Raw genomic sequence first — 17,570 nt, 5'->3', positions numbered from 1 at the left:
GGCATATTCTAAATACTCTAATCATAACTATAGTTTGGATTTGGATAATTAAACAAAACATTACATACACAGCTGTGCGAAAGTCTGAGATGTTTTGCATCAATTTACTCTTTCCACTCAGTGGTTCCCTTACTTATTTGACAGGAAACATGCAATCATGGAATAATTTACTTTTTACTTAAGATGTCCTTACATCTGATTGGTGAGTATGGATTAGCTACTACATTCCTGTTCCTACCCAAACAGTACAGAATTGCTAACAGTCAAAGCTGTAACAAGTGCAGAATGCAACCGTGAATGCTTTGAATAAGTAATTAATTACCATAACACACAAGTATTGTACTGTATGTATTGATTGTGTCTGACATGAATCAGACTTTTGCACGGCAGTGTGGATCGGAACGCACCTCGGTATGAAATCAGACTGGTTTGAGACGGATGTCAGCTCATATACTGTGGAGTCAGAGTCTCCAGAAGCAATGAGGAATGTCTTCGTGGAGTTGAGGTCCAGGGGCTGGACAGAGAGCAGCTGTTGGGCTGGCGCAGACTCCAGCACCAGGGAAAACAGGTTCAGTTCCAAACTCCAGGAATAAAGAGAAGACTTATTTCTGCCAGCCAGCATGATGTGCTCTGAAAGACACACAAGCCAAGAGGTTTTAACAGGAGAGTGGGAGGGAAAAACATTACATTAAGACAACAATGGGAGAAGCCTTGAAACGATAAAGCACCGTTAAAAGTAATGGTTATGGGAGATTTCTTTGGAATGTAAAAATGCATTTTGGGTCTGGCAAATTCCACAAAAACCGAACGCAGAATATCTAATAAAGTAGTTATTCCAGTAAATATTTCCTCGGATGAAACTATTTTGTCTTCCACTTTTAAAGCAACAGTATGTTCTGAGGGTGCATTTCAAAGGTGAAATGACCTTCTGTATTAAAAAGTTTATTACTGTTTTTATTACTGTTAATTACTATTTAAAATGACTATGTTAAACTATTACTGTAGTTTATTACTGCAAAGCAATATGTCAGAGGGGTGTTCTGCAATCCGGGCCCGGTGTCCCGGGAGCCTGCTGTCCGGTGCTTACGGATGCCCGAGGAGGCTGTGAAGCTGTGGGCGGAGGCCAGCTCCCCCAGGGGAAGGGACTGCGAGGGCCGGAAGGAGGGCTGCCGCGGCCTCCACACGAACACCTCGCACGCCGAGGCGGGCCCTGCGGGACAGACACAGGCGGCCGCGTCAGGGGAGGCCGGCCGCGCGCGGGCCCCGGAAGCGTGGCGCTCCCCGGCTCGCACGGCCGGCTCCGTCTCCGAGAGCCTCCGCTACCTGGAGTGACGAGGAGCAGGTAGGTGTCGGCCCCCAGGTGGAATGTGTCCACCTGCCTTGCCGGAGCGGCCGTGGGGAGGGGCTGGGGGTCCCGGAACTGGCCGGCGGCCCAGCGGTAGAGCACGCAGCCGTTCCCAGGGCTGCGGAGGGAGACGGCCAGGTACAGGGAGCTTCCCCTGAGGAACAGAGACACGCCGGTGGCTTCCTGGAGGTCCAGTCTCTGATGGAAGACAAACGCGCCCCCCATCTGCCGGAAGACCTGTGGAGACGGGTTTTAACGTGTGAACTTGTGGCCAACAACAACAACAACAACAACAACAAAATGTATTGAGTTCTGAAGCTCTCATCAGATTCTGCCCGTTAAAAAAATCACGTCGGTGTCGACTGATAGAGGAGTTTATTTGTCATATGTACAGTACATGGACACTGGGATTCCTAGTCACGCCATTCTCTCAGTGCAACAGACAACGCAGTATAGCAGGTAACACCACACAACGTGGACAGCACACCGCAAAACAGTAAATTAGAAACACTGCCCATATGTAGAGATAATTAACAAACAGAACAATGAATATGTGGTAGCGTGTCAGAAGTATAGATGCAGAGGTACGCTGAATCCTGAGTACTTGCACAGTTAGCTTTTAAGGATGTTGTGGTATAAATTAAGGATGTTGTGGTTTTAAATTAAAAAAAAGTTTCACATGTCACCCAGCAACAAGAGTATTTCAAAAAATGTAATTTTCTTAAGTTGAATCATACTCTATGTTTTTTTAACAAATTCTTGTTAGTAAAAGCCTCTTTTTGAAAATTTAAAAACATACCTACGTACACAACTTTTATATGTTTAAGGGCAGAGATGCTATTATACTTCTAAAATGAATGTAACTAGCTGAATGTTGAACCAAAGGACAGAAGTGGGAATGTAGAAGAGTATTGCAGACCAGGAACAGGAGGTATTTCTTTACAGAAAGGGTTGTGGGAGTATGGAACAAACTACCCAGCCTTTGGCTCAACTAGTCAATTGGGTAGTTAGTCACTAACTGATCCAAGGATCCCAACCAGCTGTTTCTTGAAAGATGCCAGCCTTAATAACGTACAGAAGCGCATCCTGTTCTGGGTTTTAAATGTACACACACAGACTTTCCACTTATGTCATCTGGTTTGTGTTTCACTGCTTCTTCTGAAGAAGTCATCATCAGAATAAACTCATTTCACCCTGGTCAGGAGAGTGCAGCGAAACGTCTCTTCTAAGAAACCCTGAGTTGTCAACACTGCTTGAACATCTTTGAACCCAATGAAAGTCAGTTTCCCCATTGTACACTTCTCCTTATAGAAACACTTACCTGGGTGGATATTATTAAATAATTGTTATTTTCCACCGAAAAGTGTTTTACATCAAAGGCTTCAACACTGAAGGATTGTTCCTGTTTACAAAAAATAGAAATAAAAAGTGGTTAAAGAGAGTAGAATGATGACATGAAAACTTGAATTACATTAGCACCGATTTATTGAAACAATATTTTAATTAAATCATTGGGTTTTTTTTATCTTTTGTGGCTATAGTGTGAAAATAGCTGTTTAACATTTCTGTGGTAAACATACTGTATACGAATGAATTTCCTCATGATGTTAAATCACACTTCATTATTATCAACGAATGCACAGTTTACAAATTTGTAAAAAATGGTTTTGTGTGTTCCAGATTGAAGTATTTTTTCATAGCCATAGAAAAAAAAAATAAACAAACATACAAAAAGCAGTTCTTACAACTAGACGGAAGTCAAAGATTTCAAAAACTATGGAGAGATGTGTTAGCAAAGTTATGTTAATCACCAAGGTCAAGTTCAGATGAGGGCCCAGTCTGAAGAGGCTAATATTTGCTGCTCTGGACACCTCCTGTCCCCCATGAGTGACTGCAACGTAGGAGGAACCATTGATGACAAAAGCAATGCACCGTCTTGGATCTTGGATTTTCAAGAACTAAAAAAATAAAATGACACAATGAAGTCATGAAATGCATCAGAATCATACTAATATGACAGCATGAAGGTTAATTATTTAGATTTCTATGATGGCTTATTTTCCTTAGAAAATTAAAATCACCGACTATTTTGTTATACTCCTTTGATTTAGAACAGCCTGTTATTCATGTCTTGGCCCGCAGGTACAGAATGAGGAGCTGTAGTCAGACGCCTCCACCACACCCATCTTTGAGACGCTTGACAAGCAGCGCTGCCCCTGCTGGAGCAGAGCTGTGTCCCTCACCAAGAGCCCCACGTGCTTGCGGGTGACCAGGAGGCCACAGGATTCACTGTGCCACCGAGAGCCGAGAGAGTCCCGGTGCTCGGCCGACTGTGAGCCACCGCTCGGATAATCCCGGTCACATCACAGTTGGCTAGTGACATGATCCGGGCTCGAAACCCTGACCGTACAGAGCTCAACCTGTCCTAGCAGGAAAGCCTTCCCACTTGCCCCAATGTCAGGTTGGGAATCCATTTTGAACCTGAAATTCCACTCTGTGCTGATTCTTTGGTATCTGTTCTGGTATTCATTGGGCTTTCGCATCTGAAAACCTGGACCCTTGAGGTCAAAAGTCCCCGCGTAACCCGGTGGATTGAAAAGTCAGAGAGAACAACCAAGGCTGTGTTAGAAGGACATGCAGGCGGACCTGGAAGGCTGTGAGCACGAGGGGGGGTTACCTGGAGAGGTGCAAATACACCCTGCCACTTGTAGAGTGTGGACAGGGCCTCCCCGGCACCACCAGGACGATCCTTGCCAAGCTGCAGGGCCAGCAGGTTGTCCGCGTGACTCAGGGCACACCAGCCGGAGGACGGCTGTCCAGCAAAGCTCTGGACCACGGACATCACCGGGAAGTCCCCTCCTGAAAACACAGGACCCACACTGTCACATCTCTTTCACTTCCCAGACAATGCTTACAGGCCAATGATATAGTCAAGAATCAGATACAGAGCCCTGTTAACAATGTCCTAACAATGTCACTACCCAAATCTTTGTTGGAGTACAGACTAAGCTACCCAGCCATGTTGTTGCTGCATAATGGCTTCCTGTCATTTGTAATCACTCTTATTTATTAAAAGGCACCATAAAGCACCTCTGTGAAGTTATGAAAGCCATAACAGGGTTCATAAAAGACAGCTTGCTGGGGTATAAATGGATGTGAACATCATGCAATTAAAAATACAGGCAACTATTCTTGATAGTTGTCCTATTTTACATGTACAGTACTGAATGAAGATGGGACACTGTTATAAGAGTACTTCACCATCCATTAAGTATGAATATTAGTAGAGGATTAATATAATTGAATATTAAGAGTATTAAGGAGCTGCTTAAACACAGCTGTTTTCAATTAAGTCTGTCTCAGGATACCAAAGGGTACGGCAAAGCATTTCCGGATATTAGCCGAGAGACACATTTCAGATCTTTAGATCATGGCTGTGTTTGCCATGAAATATCCGATTCCTCGGTAGAGTACAGAGTGGGTCTACAGCAGGGGAGAATGTACAGACTGGGAAGTGGCCTAGCCACTCAGGACTACAGTGCTCAGTGCTCTTACTCATGCCATGGGCGGTGTCCGACTGCGATTCCCACTCCACGCTGACGGCGGTGTCCAAGCCGTTGCTGCGGGACACTGTCAGGTACACGGGCGTGTTGCCTTCCTGAACGGTCACCGAGCTTGTCCTGCAGGGCGGAGAGAACCTTACTGCCGCCAATGTCGCGCACTCTAAAAACGGCCAACCTCAGCCTGTCAGATCCCAAACAAAATGGTCTACATAACTGGTTATGGGCCGACATGGCTGAAACACTGCAAGGGCCGTCAATCACAAGATGCCAAGGATTTTCACAATCTTCATATTGCAGCTTTTACATCTTCCACATTAATTACTGCTCAACGGCATGAAGACGCACTTCCAAACGTAGGTTCATGTGCTTCAGGCACATAAAAATGATTGTACGAATCATTAATTCATTTACAATGATTTGGGGACTTACAAAAATTGTGCTGGGTTTACTGACTGATCACCTTCAGTCAGTGGATAAGATTTTGATAACCGTGGAAAATTCATTTTTGTTGCAAGAGTGGAGTGGTAGCATGCGTGTAGTACAGAATACAGCATATTTATATTATGGGCAGTGTAGCCTGGGACATATTAAATTAATGATTCATATGGTGGGCAGGGTAGAGGAGTCTTCTTGTCCCCCGTGTGATGCAATTGGCTATTGGTTTATTCTACATCTTTTAAAGTACAGAATAGCAGCACTTCGCGGTCATTTTCCAGACCTGTTATTGAGGGGGAACAGCCTGAAGAGCCCGAGTGGAGCCTGGTTCTGCAGCACAGTGATGAGGGTCTGCAGGCTCTGTCCCAGCCGGGCTCCTCCGGTGGGGCTGGACAGAGTGATGGCGAAGGTCTCGTTCACCTCTGGCTCCTCATCCAGCACAGCCCAGATCTGCAGGGTCTGAGGAGACAGGGGGACCAGACACGTCGCTCACACTGCAAAACTCATAGCTTTGCCTTTTCTTTTCCAAAGTTAAAATGTCACAACTCACAGGAGGGCAAAGAACAAGTTGTCATGGCAAAATGTTAATTTATTTTTGTAGTTATACATAAACTGAAAATTGAATCCTTGTCAATTAATTTTGTGTCATTAATTGTTTGTGTCATTTTAGAGAAAAAAAAACTTTTCTTTGAACTTCATAACCTGAAATGCTTTTCAGTGGTTTCTACAATACAAGGTCAGCGATGTTACAGATTCTTGCACAATTGTGCGCTTGAAAGCAAAGGAGTTTCCTCAGCCTTCACATCTTCTGCAGCATTTTCCCCTCTTCCCAGGGTCCTAACACACATCTGTCTTAAAACCTAAGAGAAGACCGCAATCAGAAAATGCTTAACATTGTCCCTTCTGGTACAGGAGCCCTTACCCTTAAAGTTACAAATCTACCCACAGTTCTCTCTACCTTGAATCTTACTCCATCTTCTAGGATGACGAAGCCCTGTGAAGGAACCAGGTCCCCCATTGCTTCTGTCCCGTTGATGTCGGTGATGAGGTAGTGGACAGTGACTGTACCAAAAGTCCCCTGGGGGGGGTCGCGGATGATGTACAGAGTGGCCACGCTCTCCGACAGGCCAGACAGGGAAGTGGGCTCTCTTAGGAAGAAGTGCTGGCTGTTGTTGAAGGAGATGACCCCATGACCATCATCGTTGGCAAGGACAGTCATGGTAGCTACGCAAAACAGAGGGATGAAAGAGGTTTTTCCACCTGTTTTTTGTGTTTCCACACTGCTTATTTAAATAGGTTTACAAATGATAGATATGAGACATACAAATAATCACTGAGATTATAGTTGATTGATATAACACTCGGTCTCTCTGCCTCAATGTTTAATTTGTCCAGTGGCATAAATCGGAAACAATCAAATGCCCAGTTCTCCTGTTAGGTGCCGTACACAGGGAATTCTGTACCTGTTGTTCTGTCTCCCAGCTCAAGCCCGAAAGAGGGATTGGCCAAAACCAGCTGGAACCTCTCATCACCCTCAGGTATGTCATCATCAAAGATCTGGATGTCGATGAATTTGTATCTCTCACCATTAGCGAAGTGGACGATCTGCAGTTTATGGGATGTTCACAATAAATCACTTCTAAATCATAAAGACTTATGATATTGGAAAATAAATGCATAATGAATTACTACAATTAAAATAAAAAGAAATAAGCCATAAATAAATTAGTACATATTATATAAAATTATATAATATAGAATTATCTAATTTATTTATTATTTATTAGGAATAAATAAAAAATCATTTAAAATAAATTAATACAATGGTAAAAAAAGATGGGAATAACTGTACAGAGATTTGGCTCATAGTCATGTCAAATCTACATTTGTCATTATAGTCTGATCAACAATGCTAGAAGGCTACTTTCAATTATGTGAAACTTTAAGTAGGTGGAAGAAGTCTCACTGGTTTATTGTAGGCAGTACTACACTAACTAAAACTATCACTAAAACATCTGGATGTTATAAACAGCTACAGTATGTGTCAATCTGCTCTGAAGGAGCCCATAGCAAGGGGAATATTATTGCCTTCCTTGTCAATATGTATTTGTTCTATAACCAGGGTCTCCAGCCCTGGCCCTGGAGAGCCCCAATTCAGTTACTCATAGGTCACCTGTTTTTAAAGTTTAGCAACATCTGTGAGCTCCCGACGAACCAAACAAGTAATCGCTTGAATAAAGAGATCTCTGGTCCTTGAGGCCTACAGAGTGCTTTAGTTTTTGTCCTAAATGATTTCTAATTATATTATATTAGTTAAAGCTTCATTGATCGCAGTGGGTTTGTTCCATCTCCTTAGAAATTGGTTTAACCATGATCCACAAAACTTCAGGACTTGGACTGGAGAGCCCTGACCTACAAGGTTTTGAAATACTGTTGAAGTGGGATCATCAGATCTCTTAATTGAGCCTTCAGAAAGAATGCTTATTTCCCCCTTATTATATATCAATTGGTGAAGAAACAAAGGTGCTCTTGTGTTCGGATGCCTTTACCGAAGATGTTGCGTTGTAATCAAGGCCCAGCTGCGCCTCGAGATTTTGAGCATAAAAGAAGAGAGACACATTCCCATAGGTCCCTCTGTTCCTGTAGGCCACTAGGGTCAAGCTGCCTATTGTTTCATTGATTTCAAAGCTGAAAGAACAATAAAAAGGCAGTGTACAAGAGTGACATGCAGCAGGAGCATCCTTAATGTACACCGGCTTCTGTACCTTCTCTACAGCAGTGGGCAACGTTTGTCAATTAGTCAAGTGAAGCAGGACCCACCTGAAGTCCCAGAGGAACTTGACTAACAGACTCTCTCATGACAAACGTTGTCCACTTTTAAAAATAAAACCCAATAAACATCATTTGAACACAATAAAAAATAAAAACAGGTAAAATGGATTTTTAGCGTATACAGCTGTTGTTCAGTTACAGTATTACATCAAGGTGGCACTTACTTCACACTTTGCCATTCGATGATTCCTCTGATCCCATCATTGGCTTCGATTGTGACCTGTGCCACAAGACCCCCGACATCTAGAAACACGCAATTGGTATTCAGTTTGGACTTTTCCCAATTTAACTTTCCCAAAATAACTTTTATAACACACAGCTACAACAGCCTTATGCTGCTATGCATGGGTTAAGATTCTTTTAAGGTATCATCTGAGACCCAGAACTGTCTTCTAGTGCATTGAGAACTGACTGTGATTTGACTTTGTTCCTCTACAAAGCTGTTCATAGAGGTTTTTTGCCATTGTTTTCACAACTACTGTACAAGCTAATCAAGGGGTAAAATATCCTTGTAAAAGTTGGAAAATATCCTCATACTTATTGTATATTCTATGATGTCTCTGCCAGCACAAGTGGTGTAATATTTTCCTTTAACAATAGTTAAAGGAAATATTGTGATGTGTCATCATTATTAGTAAAAGCCATGACATTCTTAGAAAATCTAATTTCATATCTGTATTTTGTATATATTGGTAGGTGTGAAATCCTGAAAAGATTTTTTGGGAATCTCTGCTATTAGCTATTGGGTCCCATGTATTGCGACTGGGTTGAAGTCCAATTTAGTGTCTGATATATTATAGAACATGACTGTTTCAGTGTTACCTTTAAGAGTATAATGAACCACATCTTGAGGCGACAGAGGCAGGAGCACAGATGAAGAGAAAGAAGAAACGTTTACAAAGCGCAGGAAAGAAAATGATACAGAATGACACATACAGTACTTGTCTTTCATCTAATGTTGCTGAACAATACCTTCTAAAGAAAATTGCACTCACTTTCTGAACACCTGTGTTCACACTAAGACTATCATGGAAAGCCCTGAAATTATGTAAATCTCCAGTGGTCCATGATGGAGGCACTATTTTGCTGCTCGTTCTGAAGAAATCCACTGAGTTGATTTTGTCACTGCCTTTGAGGATTGTGAATACTTGCATCAGCTCACTTGTATCTAGAATGTCATGCAGACAATGAGCTACCGTCCTGCAGCTCATTTTTGTCCTTCAATGTCTTCTGCAGTAGCCACCGCAGTTGGAAAGCGATTATACAAATGGATCAAGTGTGGCTGACTTTCCTGTCACAGGGCAGTGTGGTTACCCTCTGCATTCCAGGATGTGGACCTCCCTCACAGAGCTGGTTTATATGGACTGGCCTGCTGGTTGTTGAAGCAGAACATCTCATTTTCCAGGCTCCTCCAATGGCTTCATCCCATCTTCTGCTTTCCTTGCAGTACTTAAAATATTGTTTTTTTCAATGCTTGTTTATACACATTCCTAATTTTTTTAAATTAACACAGTGGCGTGCTACAGGGATTAATTTTAGACTCGTTGCTCTATTTGACATACAGTATATCAACAGTTCGTTACAAAATAAGTTTGAAAATAAGGACTGGCCTGGACTTTGTCAAAAGTGTAAAACAATCCATGATCGAAGAAAAGCAACAAGATTGATGCTTTTGATGCTGGTCTCAGGGATTTGCCATGGACAGACAGGATAAAGGAGATGCGTCTCTTCTGTCTAGCACAAAAAAGACTGAAAGGAACATATAAAATCCTAGGAAATATAAATGGTGTCAACCTAAGACAAGGATACAGGTCCAAACAGGAAACTAACATGGAATTAATTCACCACAGAGAAAAAGAAATGCTGATTTACACAAAGAGATATGGGGAACTCAGACTTCCCAGCCAGACTAGTGTAGAACAAATTCTGGGCTCTGAAATGCCTGGGTAAAGTTTTAACTTCCCTTAGCTTCTAAACTATCAGCGGAGGAAGATGGGCTTTTCTAAATATATGTTTGTATTTAAACAACTTTAAACAGCTAGAGAAAAGGAGCCACAAAGAATGACAGAAGTCAATTACATGCTGAAGAGCAGAAAGACAAAAAAGACAAAGTTTCTTGTGGAGCAAAGTGTGTGTTTTTATACTGCTGCGTTTTCAGAAGACGTCGGGGATGTTTTGGAAACCGTCTGCTGTTAAAATGTTTTATGTATTATTTACACAATGTTTTTTTTTCTTAGTAAGCTTTTCCAGATATTTACAGAATGTTTTTTTTATTAGTAAGCTTTTCCAGATTTCCATTGTGCCACAATAAAAAGGCCCACTAATTATTTTGGTGTCAGGCCCACAAAAGTTAATGGTGCCTGAGATATTACTCTTCCAATATGTCCTTTAAACTACAGCAAAGTAACACAAGTCTGAAAGAGAGGATCAACATTCACACTTCAAACTGCACAGTCGGTAAAATGCCCCTTACCAAACTTGGAAGCCGTGAGAGAGGTTGTGATGAGAACTGCAGACGTTATGTTCACGAGAAAAAACTCCTGCAATTCAGGGATGTCGTCCTGAAACACAGTATTTGAAAATCACAGAAACATCACCATCGGGATGACAGAGATGCATGAGCTGCTTATGACTTTTGGGCCTTCCGGTACAGCGCTATATGTCCCTGCTGCACCCACAGCGACACCGCTTCCTTTTCCTCTGTTCTTGCATCACGATGTTTTAGCGCATTGCAGACTTTTTTTGTCACCTTCAATGGATGTCAGCTCCATTTTTTACCAGTTATTATTTGATGAGCATCCTAACTCAGCACTTCAGGTTTTCTGTGGGTGCCCTTCACCCAGCCCTGACCACCTGCAGCTCAACCACAGGCCGGCGGCACTGCCAACGGTCAATCTGTCACGATCGCCATCCCTCCTCTAGAGGGCGCTCCCACCCTTTTGTGTTTTTTATTATCATGTTCGCCTGCCCCCCTGTTCCGTCCTTTATTTATACCCGGTGCTCCGGAAGCTCGGGGCTCTGCATTGGAAGACGGACACCCGGAGGCCTGGCCTCGTCACTCCATTTCTAACCTCCGCGTTCCTGTTCGAGTTCCCCCATCCCTGGGATATTAATCGTCCTTGTCTTGGATGGACCTCCCGGTTTTGGATTTTGGACTGCGCCCCGGTTTCCCTTTCGGACTTCCTTGGACTTGTTTGCCAGCGGCTCCCCCCCTGCACCTGGATTCCCTGTCGGCAACGCCCCCTGTTCGCCATCCCTTCCATTCCCTCCTAACCGTGTTTTCCCCGTAGCCCCTTTTCCAGTCACTTCCGGATTCTACCGTCTGCACAGGGTCCTAAACTACGCATCGTAACACAAGCGGGAGGGTTGCTCTCTTACATCCAGGATGGTGATGCTGATGGAGGCCGAGGTTTGCCCCTCTCTCAGCAGCACAGACCCGTCCGCGGGGAGGAAGTCCAGGCCCGGCTCGGCCAGCGAGCCCTCTGTCACGTTCGGGTCTCGCAGCGACCCCCGCGCTGTTGCATAGCTGATGTTGATGGCTCCTGGCAACAAAGTCGAAGAGAAGCGCTCTGCATCATGGCGGCTGATTTCACGGCTACGTCACGCTGCGCTTACAAGCAGAGGATTTTTGTTAACGAGCTGTAACAATGCTCAGACGAACGGAAGTGGGAATAAATGAGGCCTCGATGGATACTGTCTGTGGACTGAAAATCAACATTTTTTTATAAGTAAGGAAGATGAGTTCCAGCTGCATCTGTGACATACAGCCCTGAAACTTTAACTTCAAAATACGTTAGTAGCACACAGATCTGCAGCTGTGATTAAGATCTCAATGGATTATACTTCATTCTACCAGAGAAATCTCATTACAGGTACATATTGTTAATTCTAATGGAGTACCATAAGGAGTCCATAAGGACATTCCCAATGAGGTACAATATTGTACCTTAAAACTTTATTGATCTAAAAGGCAAGGGCTCCACAGACTGAGTGCTTAATCATAATTTGCATAGCATTGCTTTTTGATTTGAAGACAATCAAAAGGACATCTGACATCAGGTTGAAATGAACCTCCCTTCTGCGTAGACAGTCATCAGATGTGAATGATCATCACAGTGGTGATACTGAGACTAACCCAAGGATCCAAACTCCCTGTTGATGAAGAGCTGGATGGTGGTGTTCTTCTCCTGTGTGGAGACCACGCGTGAGGAGGGGGCGAAGTTCAGCACACCGTACGGCTCGTCGCTGGCCTCCACCGTCACCACAGCCTGAGAGCCCTGTCTGTCCAGCACAGCTAGTCCTGTGGGAGGGACCCCTGGACAGGAATACACACAACATCACCCCTTCACTCGCTGACTGCTTTTATAAAATTCCCACATGGAGATACAGATCACTGAAAGCTGAAAAGCCTATCCTGGACTCCTGGACTGAGAGACTCTTCTGTTGCTAGAGAAAAGTAGAGAGTCAGCTGGACTAACTTTGCTAACTTTGACTTTCTAAGAGGAAACAGGCAGAACAAAAGACACTTTTATGACAATTATTCCTCCTGTGGCATTCTGACTGGATGAGATCTTATTAATATTCATATCCATAATTCATTGAGACCAAATTACCTTCCGATCGATGGATTCATAGATGGAGTGAGGTTGGGGAAGGGAGTTGTGATCCTTATGGTAAGTCTGAATAACTTAGTGGCCTTTTCCTTCTCCTACCCTGTATTTGTTGCAGAAAGCAAGATAGGGTAAATGTAATAGAACAAATTGTTTGGGGCCATCAAGCCTGAAGAGGATGCACTAGACAACTTAAGGGTGGCACTGAGTCCTTCCTTCAGCATGGCAGAAGGAAACCTGCCTGGATGATCGGACTTAGCTGAGAATGTGACACGAAACAGGAAGCTCCTTTTTGTTCATTTACTGGGGATTTTGGAGTTCATTTATGAGGGTGTCACTTGTGGGTTCCTTTTTTCTTTGGACAGATTGTGTTCCAGTCATTGCTGGATGGATAATAGCTGTTATTATGCGAAACAAAATCCATAGCTGACAAGAGCGAGGTTACCTTCAGTACGAATGTTAGACAGGACAACGCTGTATTCTTCCTTCTCCTCGGGAACCCCATCATCCAGCAGCCGCAGGACTATAGTCGCATTCAAGGAGCCCTGCAAGGTGATGTTCAAGAGAAACCAAAGCGTTCTGAGCTCTTCTTTGTCAAACTGGCCCTTGCATTGCTGTGCCTTGATTGAAAGAGTACTAGAAGAGTACTATGGCTGCTTTGCATAAGGAATGAATGTTTTAAATTCTGTGGAGAGCAAACTTCCTACGCATTTTCCCCTACACTGATATGGCACAACAAGCACAGCACATCTGAAGCTAAGAAGAAGGTTTTGCTATCCTTCTCCAGCGAACATTTTCCATCTTTAGTCTGTTTCACCTCGGGGAAGACGAGCACTCCGGAGACGTTGGCGAAGTTCTGCGCCACGCGGGGCCCCTCGACTCGCCAGGCCGCAGTGACGTTGCCCAGACCAGGAGGGGTCCTCGTCACCAGCAGTCGCAGCGTCTCCCCTTCAAGAGACAGAGCGAGAGCGCTTACAGCGAGACGGCCGCGGGAACAGCCGCCAGAAAACAAACCACACAGAGGACAATCCATGCAAACACACCCCACCGCTATACTGAACAGAGGGAGGTTAAGAGAAAGTCCCATTGCACACCAGCTCCATCTGAAGCTTTTAAAAGCTTCAGTTTCTTATATGTGTTTTATTTGATTGATTGGGCAAAAAAAAAAGGTCACGTTTTCAAATGGAAATGGAAAATAAACATTTTGGAGAGTTTAAGATCCTGCAGCTTGAAACGTAAGACCCCAAAAAGTTGTTCTGCAATCACAAGACTTTCATCTTTTTCCCTGGTATATGAAATATATTTCTGAATCTCAACAGGCAATGCACTGTATATTATTTAGGAATGTATTATTTTTGTCTTTATTCAATCAGGTAAAATAATGTGTAACTAAAATCTAGATGATTTGAAAGACAGGCGGGGTGAGAGAGAAGTAGATTTTGGTCATTCTTTCTTTGAATTAGACTTTATGCAGCCTGCAAAATACTGTTATGAAACCTTCTTAGCCGCTACATAGCATGTTGAAACAACATCTATAAGCCGGAATGACAATTCTTCCAAAAGACATGACCGGTTATCATTTATTGTTGATTTTCATAATAATGCCAACACTAACACTTAATGCTAACCCCAACAAATGTAAACCTAAAACATGTATATTGTATGTCTTTAGGAACAAAGGATTATGCATGTTATGACATTATATGAATTATATGAAGGTATTATGCATGCTACCTAGTACCTAATTCAAAGGAAGATTGAGAGCTTTAACCTCATCTGAGGAACAAAAGGGTTTGGCTGTTTTCAAACCTGTTCTGGACCAAAAATATAAGAATGCAAAGCTTGTGCAGTGGATGTGACTTTTAATGTAAATACAAGGCAAGCAGAAATATCTTTTTTTTTCCACATTAGCTAGGAATGTGCACAATATAAACACCGCATACAAATAATTACCTTTAGTCCTTGTAATTTGTTATGTAAATATTAAATAATATACCAAATAATAATATATAATAATAATAATAATATTAAATATTTACATAAATCATATGACAGAAACAGAGACTAATGAAAGAAGTCAGTATGTGCCAACATTTCATGCACGGCTTCATCAAGAAATCATCAAGACACTGACAGGAGTGGCCGTCATGCACAGACAAATCCCACATGCTGAGGTTCTGGAAGTACAGGAAGTGGAAACCAAGCTCTTAGTGCACGATTAGACTTACATTTTTTAGACACGTGCACAGAACACTACTGTTCATTTCACAGGCCAACCTTTATTCGAACACTGAAGAAACTATGAGACTCAATTACGAGCAGGAGTATTAATTACAGTATATATGAGCTCTATTTCTGAACATCAAAGATGCTGAGAAAAACACAATTACCTTCAAAAATATATTTATTCTTCTCTCATTTTACCTGAACCTCAGAATATTTTAAATGTGTGGTAAGTGTGTTCTAGCAATCCACACAATAAGTTTTTGTTTATTTTTCATGTACATGTGCCTGAGGAGGCACCTAGAAATGAATAAAGGGTTACTGTTCAGCCATCAGGAGATGAAATAAAGAAAGCACATTAGTTACCACTGCTGTATTACTGTGGCGGTTCATTACTAACACGGGACCATGGTATGCAGTACATAAAGCACACTGGATCGCAGTGCTAAGGAGTGTGTTTTTTGTCATCACTGCTGGTATGAAATATTGAAAACACATTCAAGAGTAGGAGATTTTTAATTTCTTATCCTTTGTGTTTTGTTTAACAGTTACAGTATTAATTATATCTTCCGGTTTCTGCACTTTTCATCTGGTCAGTACATGCATAATGACATTGGCTTTAAAAAGGACGTTCCCACATGGCTTTAAAAAATCATGAATTACACCCTGGGAGCCAATTCCTCACAGATCTCCTGTCACATTGTGGAAACTCCTTCTGAAATAAAGGAATGGCTCTGTTATATAAACGAAGAAAAAAACAACAACTTGTTAAATTATATAAATCGCTCCTGTCAATTCTGAGCTTTAAATCGTTATACTTGGACCCGACACCATTTAGAGTCATTAGATGTAGGATTCACTTGCATTTCATGATTTTTTATTTTTAAGCCAATGCCTGGTAGGCACTCATTTAACATTCTCAATGAAGACAGCCGCTCAGGTCTGTCGATCGTGGTTCATGTGAATTTACAGCCTCATTAATGGCTCTCGCGCGTTACTGACGATGGCGGATTGATGTTTCTCCAGGAGAGCCATGAATGGAAGGAAAGCAGCACACACGGGCACTAAATCCACATAAACCACAACCCCACCCGCAGGACTGAACAACAGTATTGGACTTTGTACTGCACTGTATTAAATTACAGTATACATATGTATTTTATTAGTATTTGTACACTGCATACTTGGAAATGGTACCTAAAAACAGTTGTTTCTGTACTGCACGTGTAAAAGACAGAGCTTTTAAACGTGGCGCCAAGCAGGAATGTGGTAATACAGGGAGCAGAAAGAAGTAAACAGAGATACCCGCACTTGAAATGAAAACCTCTTTACTCTCCTCGCACAGGCAGTAAAACAAGAATAAGGTTCACACTTCGTCTCTCAAGGACTCCTGATAGACGTTTTGACAGACAGCAATTCACGAACAGTACAAGCCAGTCTTTTTTGGGGTGTCCCTTAGGGTTTACTGGGATGTTTTAGGAGGAATAGCCAGAGTACAGGCTGCAAAGGTTTAGTGGGGTTTATGTCTCATGATTAGGCAGCTGTGACTCTCTTTACCTCATTACATCTTTGTCCTGCAAGAGGACTGTAACCTGGGGGAACCCGCTTCAAAAAAAAGAAAAAAAGACCCTATTTAGTAAGATCTCTACTGATGGAATCAGGCAGAAGACCCTCTTGCAGGTTGTTTGTGTACTGAGCAAGTAAAGGCTATTCTCAAAAAATCTCTAGACACCTGTTGCAGTAAGCTGATTCTTTGCTATGAGTTATATTCCCACACCAGAAATGACCATCAGTCCCAAATACCAGAATCGCAGATCAATATTATTAATATGAATCTCAAACATATTCTTCCAGTGCTACTGGTACATTCAGTATCAGAATAAACAGGTCTTCACCTTGGGTATCTTATTTACTCAAATCTGTACTGTATCGCGTGCTGTGAACAAAAAAAAAAACATGCTTTTCAAAAGACCGACAGGAAGAAGGTAGTTTCATTAAGTAAAAAAAAAAGAGTAAAAAAAACCCCAAAAGGTCTGTTCTTTCCATAGTCCTCATTACTGCTTGGCAAGAAAAGACATAACCGCAAAGGTAAGTCACAACTATCGTATAAAGCCAAACATCTGGATGAGAAATTCAGAACGTGTCTTCTTTAACATGTGTTTAAAAAAGAAACTTGCAGTGCTGCAGTTACGTTCTTGGAGCAGCAGGAAGCTGTCAGTGTGGTGGGGTCGGGACTAAAGAGAGAGCGTTAGTGTGGGGGCTCATGAGGAACACCAGGAGCGCGGTCAGCAGGCACAGCGACCCACCTTCTTGAGCGACGACCGATCTGGAGGCGGTGTGGAACCCCACCACCCCAGCCGCATAGTCATTGGCCAGAATGACAATGGTGACGGTGTCCGAGCTCGGGAGAATGCGGCTCCCTCCTTCCGTGTTCGTCAGACCGATCACGATCGTTTCGTTGTCCTCTGGCTCGGCGTCGTCCACAATGGACAGCTCGACGGTCTTCATCACATCGCCTTCGGACAACACAGACAAATGACCGTTGCAGGAGCAGGACGGGTG

At 42.8% G+C, this 17,570-nt stretch overlaps 1 protein-coding gene across 3 annotated transcripts in view; it reads right to left on the bottom strand.

Annotated features, from left to right (window-relative positions):
• The window catches only part of adgrv1 (adhesion G protein-coupled receptor V1), a 203,674-nt gene that overhangs the window by 118,102 nt on the left and 68,002 nt on the right, over window positions 1-17,570 (bottom strand). For 2 of the 3 annotated variants that reach the window (XM_088630676.1, XM_088630678.1), the window contains 19 exons: window positions 17,315-17,524; window positions 13,603-13,733; window positions 13,231-13,330; window positions 12,311-12,490; window positions 11,554-11,717; window positions 10,649-10,736; window positions 8,998-9,021; window positions 8,340-8,418; window positions 7,893-8,031; window positions 6,807-6,948; window positions 6,302-6,567; window positions 5,627-5,802; window positions 4,901-5,025; window positions 4,023-4,204; window positions 3,157-3,303; window positions 2,667-2,747; window positions 1,324-1,582; window positions 1,088-1,210; window positions 408-630 (listed from right to left, as the gene is read on the bottom strand). In XM_088630676.1, the coding sequence (XP_088486802.1) occupies window positions 408-630; window positions 1,088-1,210; window positions 1,324-1,582; window positions 2,667-2,747; window positions 3,157-3,303; window positions 4,023-4,204; window positions 4,901-5,025; window positions 5,627-5,802; window positions 6,302-6,567; window positions 6,807-6,948; window positions 7,893-8,031; window positions 8,340-8,418; window positions 8,998-9,021; window positions 10,649-10,736; window positions 11,554-11,717; window positions 12,311-12,490; window positions 13,231-13,330; window positions 13,603-13,733; window positions 17,315-17,524 (2,839 nt within the window). The remainder of the gene's footprint in view (window positions 1-407; window positions 631-1,087; window positions 1,211-1,323; window positions 1,583-2,666; window positions 2,748-3,156; window positions 3,304-4,022; window positions 4,205-4,900; window positions 5,026-5,626; window positions 5,803-6,301; window positions 6,568-6,806; window positions 6,949-7,892; window positions 8,032-8,339; window positions 8,419-8,997; window positions 9,022-10,648; window positions 10,737-11,553; window positions 11,718-12,310; window positions 12,491-13,230; window positions 13,331-13,602; window positions 13,734-17,314; window positions 17,525-17,570) is intronic. The other variant, XM_088630677.1, reaches the window with a different exon arrangement.

This window comes from Lepisosteus platostomus, chromosome 4, assembly GCF_059453375.1.
Source record: "Lepisosteus platostomus isolate fLepPlt1 chromosome 4, fLepPlt1.hap1, whole genome shotgun sequence".
In the NCBI taxonomy this organism is placed as follows: domain Eukaryota; kingdom Metazoa; phylum Chordata; class Actinopteri; order Semionotiformes; family Lepisosteidae; genus Lepisosteus; species Lepisosteus platostomus.
Note: the sequence above shows the minus strand (reverse complement) of the source record. Positions and strands in the feature narration are given on the sequence as shown.